This window comes from Pyxicephalus adspersus, chromosome 4 (assembly GCF_032062135.1).
Source record: "Pyxicephalus adspersus chromosome 4, UCB_Pads_2.0, whole genome shotgun sequence".
NCBI classification, from domain to species: Eukaryota; Metazoa; Chordata; class Amphibia; order Anura; family Pyxicephalidae; genus Pyxicephalus; species Pyxicephalus adspersus.
In genome coordinates, this window is record NC_092861.1 from 63,580,434 (window position 1) to 63,601,308 (window position 20,875).

A 20,875-nucleotide genomic window follows, 5' to 3' on the forward strand; every position below is an offset into this window, starting at 1 on the left:
ACCATAATTTTCCAATCTGCTAATTGTGTAAAATATTTTCCAGATATTCCAGAGATACCAGAAAGCATCTCATTTTGTAAAGCACTCCAAGTAGCTGATTTCAGCGGAAATCCTCTCACAAGGTAATGTCAACATTAATTGGATGCTTTAAATTTGTCATGGAGCATATTTTTTATAGGCATTTTTCGGTTGTGTGTGTGTATATAAGAATACAATAGGGATTTTATAATGTTTCTTAACATCCTTTTATTATCTAAGCTTCTGATGTCTCGGAAAATGGACTGTAAAGACCCAGGGGGGTGTTAGCAGTATGTTTAATGGTTATTGTGGAGCATACTGAACTGAAAACGTGTGAGGTATCAAATACTAGAAACAGTTTTGCAGTAAGCCTTCTGATACGGCATATTTTTTTTTTAGTGTTGATTTCAGAGCGAGATGGCTTTATACATTTAACAATGACTAAGTTACATATGATTTTAGGCAGGCATATTGCTAGGGGTTTAAATTCATGATTTGGTTTTAAGATGATGCCTTGCTAAACAAAGGGTTTTAGGTTAATTATCAGGGTTAGGTTAAGTGTTAAAGGACACTTCAAGGTGCCGTTTTGGCAACCCTGTTGCTATGGTAAAAGCATTGAATAAGTCTTATTGTCACCTTTCTGGTGGTCAAATCCTCATTCTTTTGAAGAACTATGGGCATCAGAAAAGTACCTGACAGGTGTGTTTCTTCGGTAGCTTCTCACTAGGTCTTGTCTTTACCTCCCTTAGCCGCTAAGTCACTACTGTGTCCTTTTTAGTAAGGAAATGGAGGAGCTTCCAATCTAGGGGTTTACTTTATATCCCCTGTAATGACATAGATTTTTAGATACATATTGAAACAGTGTGCTTCTTCTGCTACAAAATTTTGCTAAAAGCTATTGCACATAAACCATAAAAAGTGATTCTCTCCCCCACCCCCTAAGGTCTAACCTAATCTCCTTTTTCTCTGTAGCACACTGTAAATATCAGTTGTCAAAGTATTTCCAGGGAAAACTCTGTAAAAGGCTCTATAAAAAATCCTATTTTAGAGCTATGATTATTCTCAGACCTTACTGAATACCGGCAATAAACACTTCTCAATCCTAATGAGATTTTTTATTTTAAGATTTTTATTTACATTTTTTTCCTACAGTATCAGACTGGCTTTATTTCCTTTCCAGCTGTTTTGTTTTTCTTACTATACCTACTGTGCACAGAAGTGTCGGACAGTAAAATTTCACTTTTATTTTGCAGGTTGCCTGAAAGTTTTCCAAATCTGGAAAGCCTGACATGTCTGTCTATTAATGATATCTCGCTGCAGGCACTTCCAGAAAACATTGGGAAGTAAGTATGTCAGCCAATGTTCATCTTGTTTTTTTTTTAGACAATAAATAAATCACGTCATAAATCAAGTGTTGTGTGTTCCCTTGTTGCAAGAGATGCCAGACTGTTGTAGTGCTTTAAAATAAGATCCCTAAGTAACTTAACATCTTAGGAAATATAACTACTTCATCGCTGCTAATCAAATAGTTTGTAGCAAACTACAATTGCAAAGTACAGCTCTTACAAATTTACTATAATCCCACCTCTCATCTTTTACTTACTGATTATGTTTGTTGCCAAAGGCAAACTTTAAAGTTTCATGACCAGAGAGGTGCATGGGGAGCTGTAAATTTCAATTCACTAAACCGTTTTTAGCATGTCACGGAAACGGGTGCTTTAGAAGCCAATCCAATTTTAACCGATAAAGCAGAGACGAATATGAAAAGTCATTGCTTTGAGCACTGCTTTATGCCGTAGTGTGTTCTACTGAGCATGCCTAAAAATGAATAGAGTAATTTGGTATGCCTCATAACATGGATAAAGTCAATAAAGCAGTTTATAGGAAAATAGAGAAAATATTTTTTTTAAGCTTTTGTGTCTTTAATTTTGAACTTTATGTAGTTTGTATGTAGCAAATACTGTTTATTATCTGCTGATCTTTTCATAAGGATGAAGGGTATTAAAAGCTAAATTTCCAACTAGCAGTAAACATTCTGAGGCTGAGCCATGTTTAAAAACCTTCTAGCTTTGGAAAAGTCATTGAAAAGGCTCTGGTACTGAAATTCTGCTTGCCCACCAATGGCAGCCATGATGGGCAATGAGGAAGAAAGGTAAAGTATGAAGTCAGGATTTTGTCTGCAGTTTTTAAACCCACTGGCGACATTTCATTTCTGGCCAGGAGACAAATCAGAATAAAGCTATACAAAAAAACAAAACAGAAAGAATTATGTAAGTGGTATGGGTAGCTTTTACAAACCTTCACACCACCCATCATGCATTATTGTTTAACCACTAGTAGAAGGCACTCTGTTCCAATTTAAAGTGTGTAACAAACTCATGTTACTTGTCTTCTATGGCAAGAGTTTGTTACACACACAGCACCATTAACTGAACAGAGATTTAAATAATATATATATTGCTTTATGTTCGAGTATATACTCTACTTTTCCTAAGTCTATCTAAAATAGTTTTGTGTTAAAGCAGCATTTGACAGTGTAAGGAATGGTTTGGTATACCTTTTAGGCCTTATAACCATCTTCATCTCTGTTGGGGATATTTCATTTCACTCCATCTGCCTTGTACTTTTTGTCTAGGCAACCTTGCCATACATATCATCTAAACGTGCTGGGATTTTTAGTTCTACGAAGACTGAGTTGATTAAGCGTAAAAGATAAATAGGGTTCTTCAAAGAACACGGTTAGTATTTAGAAAACAGCCAAACTTTACACAAAACTAGTAATAGAGTAGAGAGAACTTCATCTGCCTGTTACGGTGTGTGCTTAGCTCCCAGACCGCAATCTAACAAATGACAAAGATCTACTGTTGCAGCTGCAGCTCTGCCTCCTGCCAATTTGTTTCCAGCTAAGTGGTTACCCTTTTCTTTGTTTTTGTTTTATTTCCCATTCTTTTCAGCAACAACAATCGATTTTCCTAATGCTTCTCTGTGTTCAGTTATTCATTATTACCATGGGAAATTCATTTTCCTAATTGTTTTGGGCAAGTTTATAAACTGTTGAAAAGAACCTGTCACATGTTTTCATCTTCAGTGTTTGTTGCCACTCTGGACCAGAAGTAATCTATTATATGTAAAGGATGTCCTCAAGGTCAGATATCAGCACTGCCTTGGAAACACTATGGTAGAAAAGCTGTTGATTTAGAGGTAAAGAGTTTATTGAAATCTATACTCGGGGAAACATGAAAGTGTTATCTACGGACTTCCTTTTGAATATATTGGTTGCATGGCTGCTGTAATAATACTTTTTGCTCCTCAGCAAGCATGAAACTTGCTCTGTTTTGTGTGTGTGTGTTTTTTTTTTGGGGGGGGCTATATTATAACTAATATTACGACAAGATAATTATAAACAACTGCAGGCTGTGCATTTTCTCAGTATTTGTAGGTACAAAGCCATGGTTCCCTGACTTATGTTGGAGCGTGTGGCCATGAAAATGTATGGTTTTTAATGTGGAACAGTGGCTTGCAAGTGGGCAAAATGGATAAAAAAAAAGACGCTGGTTGCAATCTTTTCTTGAATGTACGCTGAGCCGTAAATGTGCAGCTAAGTGTACAGTTTCAGCATACCTATTATGTGATTCTGGCTTGGCTAGTGAGCATGGCCGAAGATCCAAGCCTGGAAGAAGACCAGGTAAAGATGTGGGCCCTAGCGATAGAGTAGGAAGAGGTGAGTTTAGTTTAGAGGGTTCTGCAAAAGGGAGGAACCTGAAACAATGGTTTCAGTTAATAAAATTAAAAAAAATCGCTGTGACATTAGCCTTTTTCACATCTCTGCCCCAACATAGGACCTAAGTAATATATTAAAGAAAAGCAGACATCCAGGTGCCAGTGACTAGCGTTTTAGGAAGGGGTTCTCTGACTGTTTTTTGTACACTACAGAGGCAATGCCAGGATTTAATCCATTGAACATCCATTGAGTGCAATAGTAGGTTCTTGCCTTTTATCTAAATGTTACAGTTTTGGACTTTGCTTACATACCTCTGGCACGGTTTAGACTCTGCTACAGCACCTCACCTTGTGACTTGCTGGAAAGTTACTGTGTTGCAGTCTGATCACTGGAGTAGAGAAGACAGAAGAAATGCTGAAGCAAAACCCCTGGTGCTCAAGGTGATGAAAGTTGAGCATTTTCTGAAACAGGAATATTAATAAGAACTAGTTACAGTAAAGTTACGTACTGTCTAAAGAAAAAAACCTCATAGCAGTAGCAGGAAGGTCTGTAGTCTATTTAGGTTAATTGTAAGGAGGCAGTTGTGTTTTCATCTGTGATTTCAAACAACTAGGCAAACGTTGTTAATGTAGCATAACCTTTCTTGACCCTTTTAACACAAGAAAACCATTGAAACACATTTTTAGGTCTTTAGCGAACCCCTGCTGAGAGTAACTCTTAATAGCAACATAGACAGGAATACAAATGCTTTTCTTAAATAAAGTAGGCAAAGTCTAGACCTGTCAGATTTGTATTTGTCATTTCTCCATCAAGACCGTAAATGAGGATTAAATAACTTTAGTGAAATCTGGCCGAAGTTCTAATCAATCCCCACACTACCCAAAGCTAGAAAAATACCAATGTTTGGCTTGACAAAGGCTTTAGAGAGCCAGATATTGCAACCATGGTGGCAACTGAAGACCCAGCCACTATAAACACCAATAGATAAATCTGATAGCTGGATTCAGCTAAAATTGTATTGATAGTTGGCCTCTTGGAGTTGTCCAACCTTGAAATTGTTCAGAACTTTATTAGAAAACTGGTTTACCCATGTTATACAATTATATATATTTGTTTTCGTATCCTGCAATGCACATACATTATATATTTATAAATAAACATGGTATTAATGAACTGTGGCATGGTGTCCCTGCACATTCTGCACAGTTCAAAACCATGAAGCAGTGGTGGGGAAAAAAAACTATTTTTGTATTGTTTGCGGATACATGTATGGAATACAAATTAGATTTTGCTGCAAAGCAGTACAATGGTGACAGTAAACCATGTCCAAATATTTTATCCTAGTAATGTGCCTACACAGTCATAAATTATGACAGCAAATCTTGCTCTTAATCTACCAGTTGTGACTCCCTAGATGAAGCAGAATAAATCCCACCACTGATTTATATCTGATCTGCACAAGTGATGTAGAATGTCTGGGATGGATGGGTGTTGCAGAAGGTTTGGTAATTTTATTTTAACATTTTGTGCTTTAATACATATGTCCTTTCTTCCCTGCCTTTCATTAAGTTTAGTGATTCTGAAGTGGACATATCGTGCTACAGCTTTTCTTTATTTCTCTTGGCAATATTTTTTATTGAATTGAACAATACAAGGAAAATCTCACATCAGAGGGAACCTTGTAATGGCACATACTGATTACTTTCCTTGTAAAATATGTGCTCAGAATGAAAAATAAAAAAACTATGATTTAAAGGAGTAAAGGACAAATGAAAGTTGATATTAAATACTGGATTTGGAATTCTGGAATGGGTAAATGAATAATATTTCACAACATACCTGGGAATGTGCCCAAGTTTACCATAGAGCTGGTTGTCTCCCAGCATCAGTGCTACCATACATGGATAAGGGTGATTATTGAGCTCATTCTTGTTTAGACACTGAGCTGCTCACTAATGGAGCAATCCCAAATGAAATATAACTGATCCCAACATTATTATGTTCTCATAGTCATGGAACTGTGAGTGGTTCGGTAGCGCTGACTACACTTCATTTTTAAAAATACTATGTGTTGTCAACCCCTTAATAAAAAATTTTGTGAAGTAGAGTGGAATGCATTCTGGTAGACTATTAGTGTTATTATTTTACAGGATTTATATAGCGCCAACAAATGCCATGCTTTACAAATTCCCTAGTCATATCACTAACTGTTCCTCAAAGGGGCTCACAATCTACCATAGTCATATATTACCATCTCAATCTAACCATACGCAATCTTACCATAGTCATATATTAATGTCTTCATGTGTGTTAATCTTTAATGCAGTCTAAGGTAAATTTTGGGGGCAAGCTAATAAACCTAACTGCAAGTTTTTGGAATGTGGGAGGAAACCCACGCAAACACAGGGAGAACCTGCAAACTCCATGCAGATAGTGTCTTAGCTGAGATTTAATCCTGGGACCTAGTGCTGCAAAGGCCAGAGTGCCAACCTTTGAGCCCAACAATACGACTAACATAATGTATCTGTATTGGTAGGGCCATTACAGGGATGAAATGTGTTTGTATTTCAAGTACTGCATATGTGTTCACATTTTTGGCTTGACATATGATTAAATCACTATCTGAACATCATTACTTCACTGCCCTTCTTTAATCCAAAAATTTGTAATGTTTGTTGTAGTTGTAATGTTTACTGCATATGTCAGTTCCGTGTTATCAGTAAAGCTCTACAGACTGCATTAATGCTTTAACTGCATATGCATTTCAATGAAATTCTCAAAAACATTTTATTGCACAAGTAGGAATAGGGTTGAAATTTCTGCAAGGTTTTTATTCTGATCTTAGGCTTTGTTTTAGGAAATCCCCCTGATTTAATGTCCTTAAAAGGATTATTAGTAGGCTAGGAAAGGAAGGAGAATCTCCTACATGGCTACAACAATAAATACAACAATATTTTTTTGGCCAGGCTTTTTTTTTTATAGAACTGCACCTTCTTTTGTTTGTGACATTTTTCAAAGTTCCTCCTGACCACCAACTGAGCACCTGATATTCCTACAAGTTTATTATATTCCTATAAGCATTCAATGCACCTAAACACTTGTTCGGAGTGAATAATGCCAGAGATGGGTGTGCCAGTCTTTCCTTCACTGTTGGATGAAGTTAAATGGTGAGAGCATAAATTCTGACAAATCCTTTTCACCAGTTTGGTAGCAGCTTGATGGCACTAATGTAGGGGCAGAAGGCAGAAGTTTCCTGAGGTGCATTGAATGCTGAGACTTGTATAGCACATGAAAGTTCTTCCTGTGTTTTTTCTACTTGATGGAAAGTTGGTGGTAAAGTTAGCGACCATATAGATTTTTGATTTTAACAAGCAAGTTAAGTTAGGTAGACTTTAGTAAATGGTACCGTTTATATTGCTTATTTACAAATTGTGCAAGACTCATTACGATATTGTGTCTTAAAAGGTTTACAATAAAATAAGTGTGTTGGAATACGTTGGTCTCTTTGGTGCAAACATTCATATATTTTCTCATGAACAAATTACGAATGCTCCTTTTAATTATTATAATTTAAAGGTTACTCTAGGAGGATGGTTGCACAGTCTTCTGGTTGCCACAATCTACTTTTCAAATTGGATGATACAATTTAGTGGTTGTTCTTGATTCATGAATTCACAGACCAGTGCTACCAGTCAATACTTTTGGCTACACAATTAAATGTCTATGCAGTCACCAGGTCTTTAGCCTGTCAGAAAATGAAATTGTCCAAAGAGCTAATCTGACCTTAACTTCAACTCCTGTCAAGCATAAAGCACACACCCTATTATCCATACCACTAGTATGATCTAGATTAAATAAATAGAATTTATTTTCCAATATATACACCACAAGACAGAGCTGCAGCTCAGTTGTATGCATACCTTTTACAAAGACTACATTTCGTTTGAAATTATTCTTCATACAGACACTAGATTCTCATAGCCCAAGGCAACAGTCTGTGATCTTTTCTGATAAAAATTCTGTGTTAGTACAGTTGGCTCTTAAATATAATATAGTAATCAGCCATGCCGGTTCACTAAACGGCTGTCGCAAACAACATATATGGCTTTCTAATTGAAGGGAGAACGCAAAGGCTCCTGCCTGTCTGCTCTATCCATACAGCACTCCTTTGTTTCTACAATCACCCAAAGGTATCACTAATTATCATTTTAAGCGACAATGACCGGGTGTCTCTACAGGGTTGGACATTGAGAATTTTAATATTGGAATAGCATGTTTGGACAAGTTCAGTGTGGAAGATGCCCTATAATTAAATTACCTAAACATGTATTAGAAGAATTTGTGGACAGACCTTTAAGTGACCACTGTCTGTGGCTTGTCTGTGTCACAAATGTGTGCATGCCAGTGGTTTGCCCTTGTAAAGCTACTGGATCCATATCACACTCAAGCAACTAACATTCCCTAAAGCAGTGGTCCCCAACCTTTCTGACAGCAGGGCCCAATAACATGCAATAAAATGTGGCCACAGCCCAGTTTATGTAAAGCTTACACTACTCTGCTATTCTCAGCAGCTCGGCCTCCTGTCAGCACACTAGCTGAGAATAGCAGAGTAGTGTAAGAGAGCTGGTGTGCTGTCAGCTGGTGGCTGAGCTGCTGGGAATGGCAGAGAAGTGAAAGCCTTTACATACATTGCTCTGCCATTCTCAGCAGCTCCTGTGTAAGCAGTGTGAGGAGAACTGCCCCACCTCTTGCTGGTTGTGCTGCTGCTGTCACACTGTCACTAGCTTTGGAGCAGTATAAGGAGGGCCGTTGGCGCTACCATTAACTGCGCTTCTGCCTCCTGTCATTTGCGGCCCCCAACTCCCCAGCCACGGACTGGCACGGGTTCGCACCCAGGGGTTGGGGACCACTGCCCTAAAGGATAGAACAGTGTTGGCAGCATGCTTACTCTTAGCGCAGGGTATTTTCCATGGTGCCTTGTTCTTTATTTCAATTTGCTCATATACCCCTTTAAAATCTTTTTAAATTTGAATTTAGCAATTCTAAACTCCTTTTCTCTAAAGTGGTGTAGCAATAACAGTAACCTATAGAGACAGATTTTAATTTACCTGTATAAGTAAACATACATGCTAAATTGTTATGTCAACTAATATATCTGCTTTGATCCTATCTGCCATCAGTAGAAATCTGATGTACACTGTCCTAGCTCGAAATCCTGCTGTTAGATTATTGCATTTCTGATCATGGTCAGAATCCTGCCATTTCTGTAGCTCCATGTCCAAATAATTTCTTTAAAATTAGACTGTAATTGTTCACCAATAATGATTAGACACATAAGTCCTATTCAATAAGGCAATTCTAACCGTAATATGGTGTGTAATAAAGCAATTAATTCTACTGTTTGAGACTTTTATGCCTGTTGCGATTTATTGTATGGAATATGTATTTTACAACTTTTGGAGTTTTACCTATTTTTTTTTCAGGTCCTTGTTCCTATTCACACATTTTTGTACCTTTTTAAAGGATATGTGAACCTTTACTATAAAAGTTCTGGCTCTTTTTTGGTTTAAATATAGAATATACCAATATTTTGTTAAATCTTGTCAGCAGAACTTTTTCTGTTCTGTATTCTTATCTGTTCCATACATATTTCTGAAGTCTTCAGAGACCCTTCCAGCCGTGTTGTGAGAGGAGGAAGTTATAGTAGTCCCGTGTATTGTGTCCCTACAAAGTAAATAATGAGTGTTGTAATCCTAGGACATGAATTGGGTTACTAGGCAAAGTCCCTGGGTGAAAAAAATGGTAAAATAGCACAAATAAAGAAAACTAATTCATTGATAACATCTAAGGACTGGTAAACTGCAATTTATTACTTTTGTTGTTTTACAGTTTAGGTCCATATTAATATCACACTAGGGAATGAACAACTTCAACAGAACCCATGTCTTCTACAATTTTTTTTATATATGTGTGTCTGTTTTCTCTTGCAATTTGACTCCTTGTCCTAAAAAAGTGAGGTTACTGGAGATTAAAAGAGATTATACCTTTGGGGATAATGTCTGACGGTTTGTGCTCCATTTAGTCATAAATAAAGCCCTGTAAATTTGGACTGTTACTATGGTGACGTTGACAAAAGCTTAGCATTTGTGCTAAAGCAAAGGCTTAGAAGCTTACTGTCGGTTATGATGGTTAGTGTCCTGAAGTTGGTCATTTGAACATGTAAATCTCCGAGTCTGTGTCTTCCTTGTGCTGGATGTACACTATGGGAGTGTTCAGGGTTTACCTATAAATTCTGAATAGTGTTAGATATGTTAAACAATTCATGTTTGAAAGTTTTATTGTACTTAATAACCAATATTTAAATGTTACACATTTTTTGGTAAATATTTAATACAAATTTTAATATAAATATATTGAATATGAAGAAATCAATGGAAAAAATTCCATATCCATCAAAAAGAAAAAAGTTTCCACATCCCTGAATGACAGAAAACATAAAGAAATAAGGAAACCCTTCAACTGCTTGTAGGCAGAAAAGCCTAAATAGTAGGGACTTTCGATATTAGACTACATTAGACTTTCGATATTAGACTACAATATTGATATAATATTAATAACTATAATTGCAGTTAAAATGTCTAATATTTTGTTTGAACAGGTAACAAAGATAAAAACATATAGTGCAATTGACAATCTTCCAATTAAACGTATAGCATGGAATAATGCTACAAGAATAACCCTTGTTTAGAGTAGGTGCCCGACACATTTTGTGGGTAGTCATTCACTTCTTCAGGGGAAATATACTAAATGTGCAGATATTTTTACAACCTTAGCACTCATTTTAAACAGAATAATGATGACAAAGGTTAATCGAGTACAGCAATGGACTGCTGGGTCAAAGCTTAAAGGCAGATAAGGACCTATTCCAAACCAGTATTTTTTAGTGATCTGCATTTACTTTTACAACTATTGTGAAAACTATTTTTGAATCGTTATATATTCTATATGTTTAACTGGAAGTTTAATTGTACTATTTTTTAGTACAAGTTTTTATCTTTGTTAACTGTTTAAATAAATATGAGACATTTTAACTGCAAATATTAGCCAAAAACTCCCTACTATTTAACCTTTTATGCCTGGAAGATGTTGAAGGGTTTCCTTCTTTCTTTATATTTCTATATTGAATATGAAATATATGTTTTGGAGACTGGAGCCCATACTAAAGTTCTTCTTTAAACTTCTTTAAACATAGTGCTGAGGTGCAATTACGTATGATGTCCTAAGGCTAAAGACTTTAGCTGATTGCACAGATTATTTTCTGTACAGAATAAAGCAGCATGGCTATTTCCTTTACATCAGTTTAAATATATTTTATTAAACCCTCTGGTAAGCTTAACGTAAACCCATGTCTTTGAGAAGACATCGCTTCAGCACATAGGGAAGTCAAGGATGACTTGTTTTTAAAGTGCTTAAACTGCATGTTAAGAACACTGAAAAAATGCTTTTATAATAATCATTTCCATTGTCTTTAGATAGGGCTTGGGCAGTGTCTGAGGAAAAAAAATACTACTACATTATAAGGGGGTTATTTTAAAGGTCTAATATTTGCAACTGTTATCACATGAACATAAAATTGCTTTAAGGTGGTCTTATTGATCTTGCCTTTAACATTTTTGTTTTTCTAAAAATTGCTTTCTAATCTCTTCTGACATCTTTTTCGTTTCTCTATCCTCGATCTATATTCACTGTGTGACACAACATAAAGCTGAACTTACAGTTATTACTTTTCACATAGGATGAAGGGCAGCTTGTGCAATTGGTAATGTGTGATTCTAATTAAAGAAAACAGCTAGTTTTAAAAAAGCACAATAAAGCATGGAAAATTACCATATATACCGACTTTAAAATCAAGATATTTTTTTCTTTGCCCTCAAAGTAAAGGTTTTTTTTTTTTTTTTTTTTTTTTTTTTTTATGGCAGATGGGACACTGTCTAGGTTCTCCTTCTCCACCCACTAGCATGCTCAGTTTATATACACCTTTCCAACGAGAAAAATTGCAGGTGTGTACGCAGCTTTACTTTTACTTGAATCTAATTAGATTTGAAAAAGTTAGTCACATTTTTCTAAAATAAAAATTATTTTCCTTGTGGTAAAGTTTTGTGAACTGAACCTGTTTGGTTTCAGTTTTTGAAAGGAGCTGCCAGACTTCAGTTATTTTGTTCTATCTTTTTCCTAAACTCAAAGAAACCAAGGCTAACGGGTATATATATATATATATATATAAACTTGTAAAGCTAGACATATGTAATCATGGGAATTGGATTATACAACTTCTTTTGTAAATGTTTTTATGACAAAAGGCCTTTCCTGTCCTTATAACAAAATTGTAAGTGGAAATGGACCAGTTAACCATACTTCTGAGAAGATGGATATATGAAATACTCATGAAGGCATCTGGATGATAACCAAACATAATTCATAAGTCTATTGTCTTTATATTGCCCGAAGCACAAGGCTGAGTATCTTGGATCAAATTTATGATATTTTACTGAAGTGTTGTACCACTTCATCTTAATTTTATATTAAGTATCTTTAATTCAGCTTAAGAACGAATATGAAAATTCTGCAAATAGATCATAAAAATTTAAAAAATAAATTAGATGTAAGAACAGCTGCCTGCCTAGCGGCATTTTTTTGGATTACCCACTAAGGAAATTGCATTGCTTTGTGCGGTGTCGGGGTAGCATGCATTGTCATGTTTGTACATTCATACGTTATCCTTACACAAGCATTCCTTATGTTCCTAGTGTATTAATGCGCTCTTCAATATAAAATAGGCATTTACTAATCATCAACAATATGATTTAAAGAGCACTGATGTATTGAAATCTAATGGAACCGTTCAGGATCCTACCTACACCAGATTTTCCAAATGGTCACAGTAAATCCTTACACAATTGTAGCTGAACTAGAGCTAAGCTACTACATACAGAGAAGAGATAAATTTTTAGGAGTTTTAACTTGTTAAAGGATTGTACTTCTGTCCTTCTAGCTTACTCATTTACTCATCTCTGGCACAAAGCCGTTTCCATCCAGCCTCTAGATTTTCTCTTTGTACACAGTAGAGTACTCTCTGGCTGGACGGAAGACCTGATTTTCTTGGCTGCAGGTAAGTAACCCTTACGGATCTTGTTTTGCCCCTGCTGAGCTGGTGAATGAACTGTAAAAGAAGAAGCAGTGGACTGATGGCTGATGATTGATGCATTTTTTGTGTTTAGGTTTTAACACTCATAAATAAAGCTGAACTTTAACCATAAATTAGAAAAAAACTTTCCTTTCCCCTAAAAAGGCAACTTTTGCTGCAATATTTAAATTCCATCCAGAAATTTTCCCCTGGGATGCTTTTTACTACTAAGTATAATTCAACCTAGTTCTAAACACAGATCATTTATAAGCATTGCAATGGGCTGATACCAGGTCAAATCCAGGTAACTACATTGTGTGTTTTAAAAAAGGGGTTTAGTGATGTATTAAAGAATACAGAGCTGCATATACATACAAATTCATATATCCTTGATGTTAGTTAGATATATTTGTGGGGGGAAATTATGAATTTGATTACTTTACATACTTCTGAAAGCAGCCTGCTTGATTCTGCCTAAAACCCTGTCAATTTCTGTACAATCCATGTAAAATTCTCAATTCTTTGATCATTCCTCAGCTTTGCAGGTTTTAGTGTTTTCATGTATATTTTGTCTTTTGGATATGCCATCTTCACACACGTCTCAGAAGTGAAGGTGTGACCCATTCAAATACACGTGTAAATGGAAATGTTATTACTTTCAAAGAAGTCATCACATTGAAATTGGATTTTATACTTTTGGTCTGCAGTGAAGATTTTAAATAGAATATATAAATGAATTTCCCTACTTCAGCCTAGTTAACTGATAAATGGGTACTTTATTTTTTTAATGTATTTAAGTACAAACTATACCACTTCATGGAAACTCCAGAGCTGTGTTTGTATTTAATTGGCTAGATAAGTGTGGACGTCATTGAATTATTAATGTAAATTCACAAGCCAATGCAAGATTAAAAAACTAAGCCAGAAAACTACCATTGTAAAAGATGGGTTACCAATGCCAACCCTTTTTTAGGCATAGGTTTACTTTTCACCCCCGTTCATGTCTGTGTGGTGCAGCACCACATGCATTACCACACTACATGGTAACACTGGTGCCATTCATTCTGATTTCTTCTGGGAATATATATCTAAATTACGCTGTTTATAGTGTCAGCGAGCATTGATATGAGATCACTACTTGTAACAACTGTCTTTAGTGACATCAATTTTTGCAGCACCTAGGAATCTAAATGCACACACATGAACTGTAGATGCAAGACCGTTTGCTGATGGTAAGAATAAGCATATTCATTACATTGCAGTACATCTTACTTTTGTATTTGTAGTGCTGTATTTCCCAACTAGGGTTCCTCCAGATGTTTCTGGGTTTCCTTGAGCAATTTGTGCCTGCATTATCACTGGCACCAATGATCTTTTTGCCTATCTGTAAAAGTTACATTGTTCTGACTGGTTAGTGATGTAATAGGTATTCTTCCTACTGACCACCATGCTATTGTATCCTGAGCTTTAAATATCATTATCATTGTTGGGTATTTCCCAAGGCTGCATACACACATTGGACTTTTGTTGTTGGAAAGGATCTTTCACATCCTTTCCAACAACAAAAGACTGAAAGATGCATAAACCAGTGCTGTACAAACAGCACATTTCTGCTCTATGCGGAGAGACAGCGAGTCAGCGGCACCCCACTGCGCTCTTTCCCCATCACTTGTATTGCAGTTCTTCGTCATTCACGCATCCGTCAGGACAGATCCATGAACGACGAGGGGAGAAAACCATCTGACGTGTGTACGTAGCCTAGGACCTGAGTTATTTCAAGGCTCCTGTAGTGTTTCACAAGCTGAATTGCATTGCAGCCATGTCATACAACACGGCTTCTTTTTGTGTGATATTATACTAGTATTTTGTCTCCCTTTGATGACTGAACCTTCTAGTTAAGGGCTTTTAGGTTCCACACACATATTTTGAGAAAAGTTTCCTTAATACATATACATTTTTAAACCACAATTTTATGTTTTTTTTTTTTTTTTTCTTTAGAAGTCAGATCATGACCTGTGATAAGGTTCTTTTTTTTGTTTTTTAGTTATATCCATAGCGTCATAGCACATAAAACAGGATAAAGAGCTTAAAATTATCTGCTTTTTGTGGATGAAATCTGGAGTGTCATCATTGGTATTCAGTGTGCTGCAGTTTTATTTTTTTCCTATATGTTAAGTAGACTATATTTGACTGCCAGTCAAGACAGACTATTGTGAAAATGGGCCATTAAATACAAGTACTGCAGCACGGACACTATTTCACACTGCTCAATGAATTTTAAAAAGTTCTTCTCTACTTTAACGAAAGGTTATCCCAAGATTTACATTTCCTAAAATATCTAGGGCTTTAGGATGAGAGTTTGTGTAGATTTGACCAAAACTGTGTTTACGAATATAACATCATTCAATGAATATATGGGTGTATAAATATCAATTTATTTCCATGGAATTTTAGAGTTCTCATTTTAACATTGTGCTGACTTGTTGTCCCCACTGGTACTCCGTCAGGAAACTATTTGTTATTCCAGTACATATTTTACTTTGTATTTCTTGCAAAGAATATCCCACCCAAACTTTTCAATGCTGATATTTGTTGTAACACATGTTCGCAATGTCTTTTTACATGGAATTGCTATCTAACTCACTTGTATGTCTGTGAAAGTTCTTATTATACTAGGGTGTAGCGAGCAGTAGTTAGTTACATTCATATGAAGGAACAATATTTTAGATCCAAACATAGACACTTACCTTCTCCTTGTTTGTATTTGTGTTTTTATTCTTTGCCAACCCTTACAACATTATAATCATACAAGTTTTTGAACTCCTATTTAGATAGAGGTTCAGGTAAGCAGGTTTCTTGGATAGGAATGTGTCAAGTTTTTGTAGATAAATATTGTACATTCTTTTTGTAAGGACACAAGTAAGTTTTGGACAGTCACAATATTTTAGAGCAATTATGTAAAAAGCTTATGTATTCATATCCTGGATCTGGGATCCTAGTTTCTGACACAGTTCGCCCTTTTTGTTGGCCAATTAAGATCACTAGAGAGTTTGACAGAAGGGAAGAAGGGGGTTTGTGGATTTATTTTGCTGTTATCCAAAGCAGATAGCCAAACTCCATGGCCAGGATATAATTTGAAAGATTCTCTTGCTTATGGTGAATCTTGGGGGTTGTATTGGTATATAATTCACTTTGTAAAGATCTATGTACCTCTAAACATAGGCACTGGCAGCATAAGCTGCTGTGGCTCTAGGTAGCATTGTGGATGGAGTATGACCAGCAACCTATTCCTACCACCATTCATAGGAATGTGTCAACAAACCAAAAATTGGGAGCTGTTCAGATTGGAAAATGTACCTATGGATAGGCCAACCCTCACCAGTGTGAAGGTGCACTAGGCCACAGTAGCCAGATCTTTGTATCCAGACATCCTGGATAGTTGGTACAGTTTAGATTTTTGTGTACTTTTGGGAGATGCTTTTTTTATGCACATTAAATGTAATGTGTGACGTACCTGGCTAACAAGCACGTGTAAATGCAAGGAAATGCTTATGTCTATGAGCCCTCCAAAGATTTTTTTTTTTTTTTTTTTATGTTTAGGTGTTATTTGGCATTCAGATTGCAAAAGAAATATATAGGGCAGAGGGAATCTGGAAAAAAGAAATCCTATTTTATCTAAATGTGCACAGCATTTATAGACATGTATAGACAACAATGCCCCTTACTCATGGTGTCTTCCAATATATAAATATACCTGCCAACACATTTCTTTTAATACTTCAATTTTGTTTTACTTTAAAATGCAATAATCACCTATATCTTAAGCCACGTAGTCTACTTTTCATCAGTTGTAATCTCTAATAACATGTAAAACATCATCTTGACCTTCCTACCTCGTATACGTGGTTACAAGGCTTATCCTGAAGCTTAGGGAAACGTTACCATCTCTGCCTGAATATTCATTAATTCTGTATTTAGTCACTCGACAATACCAGAGTAGTGATTTCTTTAGTATAGTAAAGTATGCTTCTTGATTGTCATATGTATGTTTGCTGGGGTAGGAAAGATCTAAATGGGGGTGCTATTACAGCCACACTGACACTATAAAATGACTCTGGACTGATTTTTGAAGAGTTAAAAATGAAACAGCTATTAAGTACTTACAATTGTATGCAGTTTGAAGTGTTTCACACAGATTTTGTCATTCTAATATCTGTAGAAAGCTGATGTTTGGTAGCATAATTTCAGGACTACTATAGGTTTGTTTAGCATAAAGTAAAGCATTGTACTTTATTTCCAGTCTTGGTATGCTCAATGAAATGAAATAAAATCTCTACAATATAATATAAAGCATAATGTACTGAACCTAGTGGTCCAATTGTGTATTGTACGGTGATTAACACAACATAACGAAGTACAACCATCCAGGTGTAGTGGTCCATGTGCAGTATGGTTTAAAGGATATCCATGAGCAATGTCCTCTTGCAGACAGCTTAACAGCTTGGTGTAAGTGGTGACTCTGCTAGTTCTACACCACTGGCTTTACCCTATAGCATCCATGCCAGAAATAAGTAGGTGGCAAATATGGTTAGGTCCAAAAATATTTTGAACAGAGACAACTTTTTTCAAATATTAATTCTGTACATTACCAAAATTAATTTTAAATGAAACAACTCAGATGCAGTTGAACTGCAGACTTTCAGATTTAATTCAGTGGGCTGAACAAAAGGATTGCATACAAATGTGAGAATGTGACCAGCATCTGGTGATGTCCATGAGTTCAAGACTACAGGCTGTCATTACCAGCAAAGGATTTTCAACCAAGTATTAGAAATGAACATTTTATTTTCAGCTTTTTTATTTGTCCAAATACTTTTGAGCCGCTGAAATAAAGTGATTGTGTTAAAAAAGGCTTTAGTTCCTCACATTTTTATGCAATCTTTTTGTTCAACCCACTGAATTAAAGCTCAAAGTCTGCAGATCAACTGCATCTGAGTTGTTTCATTTAAAATTTATTGTGGTAATGTACAGAACCAAAATAAGAAAAAAGTTCTCTGTCCAAATATTTATGGGCCTAACTGTATGTCTGACCCTGCTGTGCAACAGTCTGCATGCTGGGTATGTGGACATATTTCTGCCAAATTCAATGCCTGCTGCTATTTTGCCAAAGTGAACAAGTTGTAGCAAACATTGGATTTAATATTTATGATTTAGCTGTAATATAACTATAGGGAGAAAAGAATTTCTGTTTTCCTCAAAGGTGTATTATGCTAATGCATTTCAATGCTTTATTCAAAGAAGGCATTTTATTTCTTGTATAAAGTAGATTTAATCCTTATCCAGAACATTACCCGTATTTTCAGTTAGCTGTTTTTTATCCCTTGCTAACAACTGACAAGTGACTTGCTGACAGCCCCAGAGTTACAAACCTGATCGCTTGTAGTATGAAGTATTGGATTTGCTGATCTTTCTGCAATTGTCATCAGCCTGAAAAGTTTGTATGCAGTAATTTGAGGTGAAATCTATTGTATATTTTTCTGGTAAATGCTTTAGAAATGTTCCTCTAAGTGTTCTTGTACTTGTATTTCTTTGTGTTTGCCTCTGTGCTTTGATGATAAAACTTGTCTCCTTGACAGTTTTCTGCTACTGTATGTGCCATATAGAAGAAAAGCTATTGTAATTTTTTTGATGTTCAGTGTAATAAAATGTATAACCTAATTATAGGAACTATTAGAGCTGCCACTTTGAATACAGTCAGGCCTGGTTTGCGTTCTCACTGCATAAATTAAACTCCCGCTATACTCACCTGCCCCTGTTCCATTGAGGGGCCTCGCCATTTTTGTCCTCCTATCTTCTTTCTTGCAAGTATGTTCATCATGATTGGCCAGGCCAGGGTGACATAACTCTCACTGCACCTTCATTCAGTCCCAGCAAACAAAGGGGAAGTTAGGATTGATGGGTACCCTGTTTTTGGCAGTTCTCCGGGGAAATTGGGTATGTAAGAAAATTGCAGAAGAGACCTCACCTGTCCCTTTCTTCAGTAATCCCCTGCCCTATCAAACTTTTGTAAACGTTGAGCATTAGTTCTGTTTTAAAAGCAACTATGCAGAGGGAAACATGCAGGCTGCCATTTCTGAGCAATTGGTCAGTTGGTGTATTGCATTATTGATACCTAACTGCAGCACTACACTTCCATTTTCTTTGGCTAGCGCATTACTTGGCCTACGCTTTTCCTCCAGCTAAACCTGCTGATTTGGGATTTTGGATGTTATGCATTGCAACCATGTGTTGTTTGTTTTTTATTCTGTCTTGGAAAGAGGTGTTTTTTTTATTTATTTATATACATTGAATAGAAGAACATATGGGGTTCCGGATAATAATTGCAATCATTTTGCTTGTGATTGCATACAAATGCAGTGTTGTGAAAACAAATTTTTATCTGTCAATAAATAATAGGGAAGAAAAGAAACTGTGCAAGGCCTTTGTTAGTCCACTTAACGAGTGTTTTAGTTACAGGTTTGCTTGTGTGGAATATGGCTGCTGAATTCAAGCACCAGATCTTCATCTTTTATATTCATCATGAGGGGAGAGGGCGGCGGAGGAGTCATAAATTAGATTCCCACTTGTCTTGCCACTAGTTGTTTTTGGTTGGTTTTAACCATAGCTGAAAAACACAGATAGTGTTCTGATATATGGTGGGGAATTTTCCCTCTGTGTACACAGAAATCTCTTTTGTCAGTTTTTGTTTGCAATGTGTTATTACACTAAATCCTTGTTTTTCTTGTTTTTCAGCCTAACAAACCTGGCTTCATTAGAGCTGAGAGAAAATTTACTGACCTATTTACCAGAGTAAGTTAATGACTTTTAACTGCTGGGGGCTGTTTTTTCCAATTAGTAGCAATGAAGAGATGTGCACATAATGTTTACTGTCAGCATTTGTATGCTAAACCAAATGCCCTTTATCCAATAAAACACTGATAATGTCTATTTTTGTGGTTTGTAAAAAATTTACATTAATCAACATTATTTATACTCATACAAATGAAGTCCTACTGATAATTATTTTACAAACACTGCTTATTATCAAGTTAAGCTGTTTGATCATTGTTAAGGTAATCCCAGAACATAGCCCATTTTTAAATTGCCTTGTCCCATTAAGTAGGTGGACAGTCATAGCATTCATTGGTGATTAATGGGCCGTCATGAAGCAATCATACAGTTACACATAGTAGTAATTTTTACTTTTAGTGTTGATTGTATGCTAAAAGCTTCTTGTATCTCTGAGGCTCTTTACTACCACATCTCTATTTAGGGGTACCCGGGGTACTGTCTACATCATTTTTGTCCTTTGCCAGTTGAATAACAAGGTAGGTAATTGCAGATAGGTGTGGGTTAACATCAACATCAAGATTCTGAAGACCTAAATACACCCTAGGGAGGCCATGGGGGCTTAAATTAAAGGCATGTACTTGCAGACTTAGGATAAAAAAAAAATACTTCAAAAAAGTTATTATGCTTTATTCCTTTTTGAATTCCTAATGCTGCATTAATGTTTCAGTGCTCGAGAATGCTTACATGCAGCTTTCCTATGGTCCTTAACCCCACTGTTTAGCTAAAATGTACCCATCCCCACCAATCATCACCTTTCTGCTTATGGGGATGTGGAAATCGGGGCACAATGTTTCATATATAATGTCCATGGGCCCAAAGATTTTAGACTATGGGGTTTCAGTATGCAAATTGACCCTAAATCTCCTGCCTAATTTGGAAATGGTTCTTTAACAGGTGGGTTTGGAGGGTGTTCACAAACAAACTCTGTTTTTGCTTTCTAATATATTCTGTGCTGCAAAGCTCACAATAGCATGTGCTTGGAGTTCCCTGCCATTGCATTTTGGGAGATATCGCGTAGGTGATATCTTTAAAATGACAAGCTCAAAGTGCTAGTTTTGGAT

General features: G+C 36.1%; 1 protein-coding gene across 1 annotated transcript in view; it reads left to right on the plus strand.

The window, feature by feature from the left end:
- The window catches only part of LRRC1 (leucine rich repeat containing 1), an 85,100-nt gene that overhangs the window by 40,331 nt on the left and 23,894 nt on the right, over window positions 1-20,875 (plus strand). Inside the window, exons 3-5 of the mRNA XM_072408449.1 lie at window positions 44-122; window positions 1,272-1,361; window positions 19,716-19,772. Of these exons, the coding sequence (XP_072264550.1) occupies window positions 44-122; window positions 1,272-1,361; window positions 19,716-19,772 (226 nt within the window). The remainder of the gene's footprint in view (window positions 1-43; window positions 123-1,271; window positions 1,362-19,715; window positions 19,773-20,875) is intronic.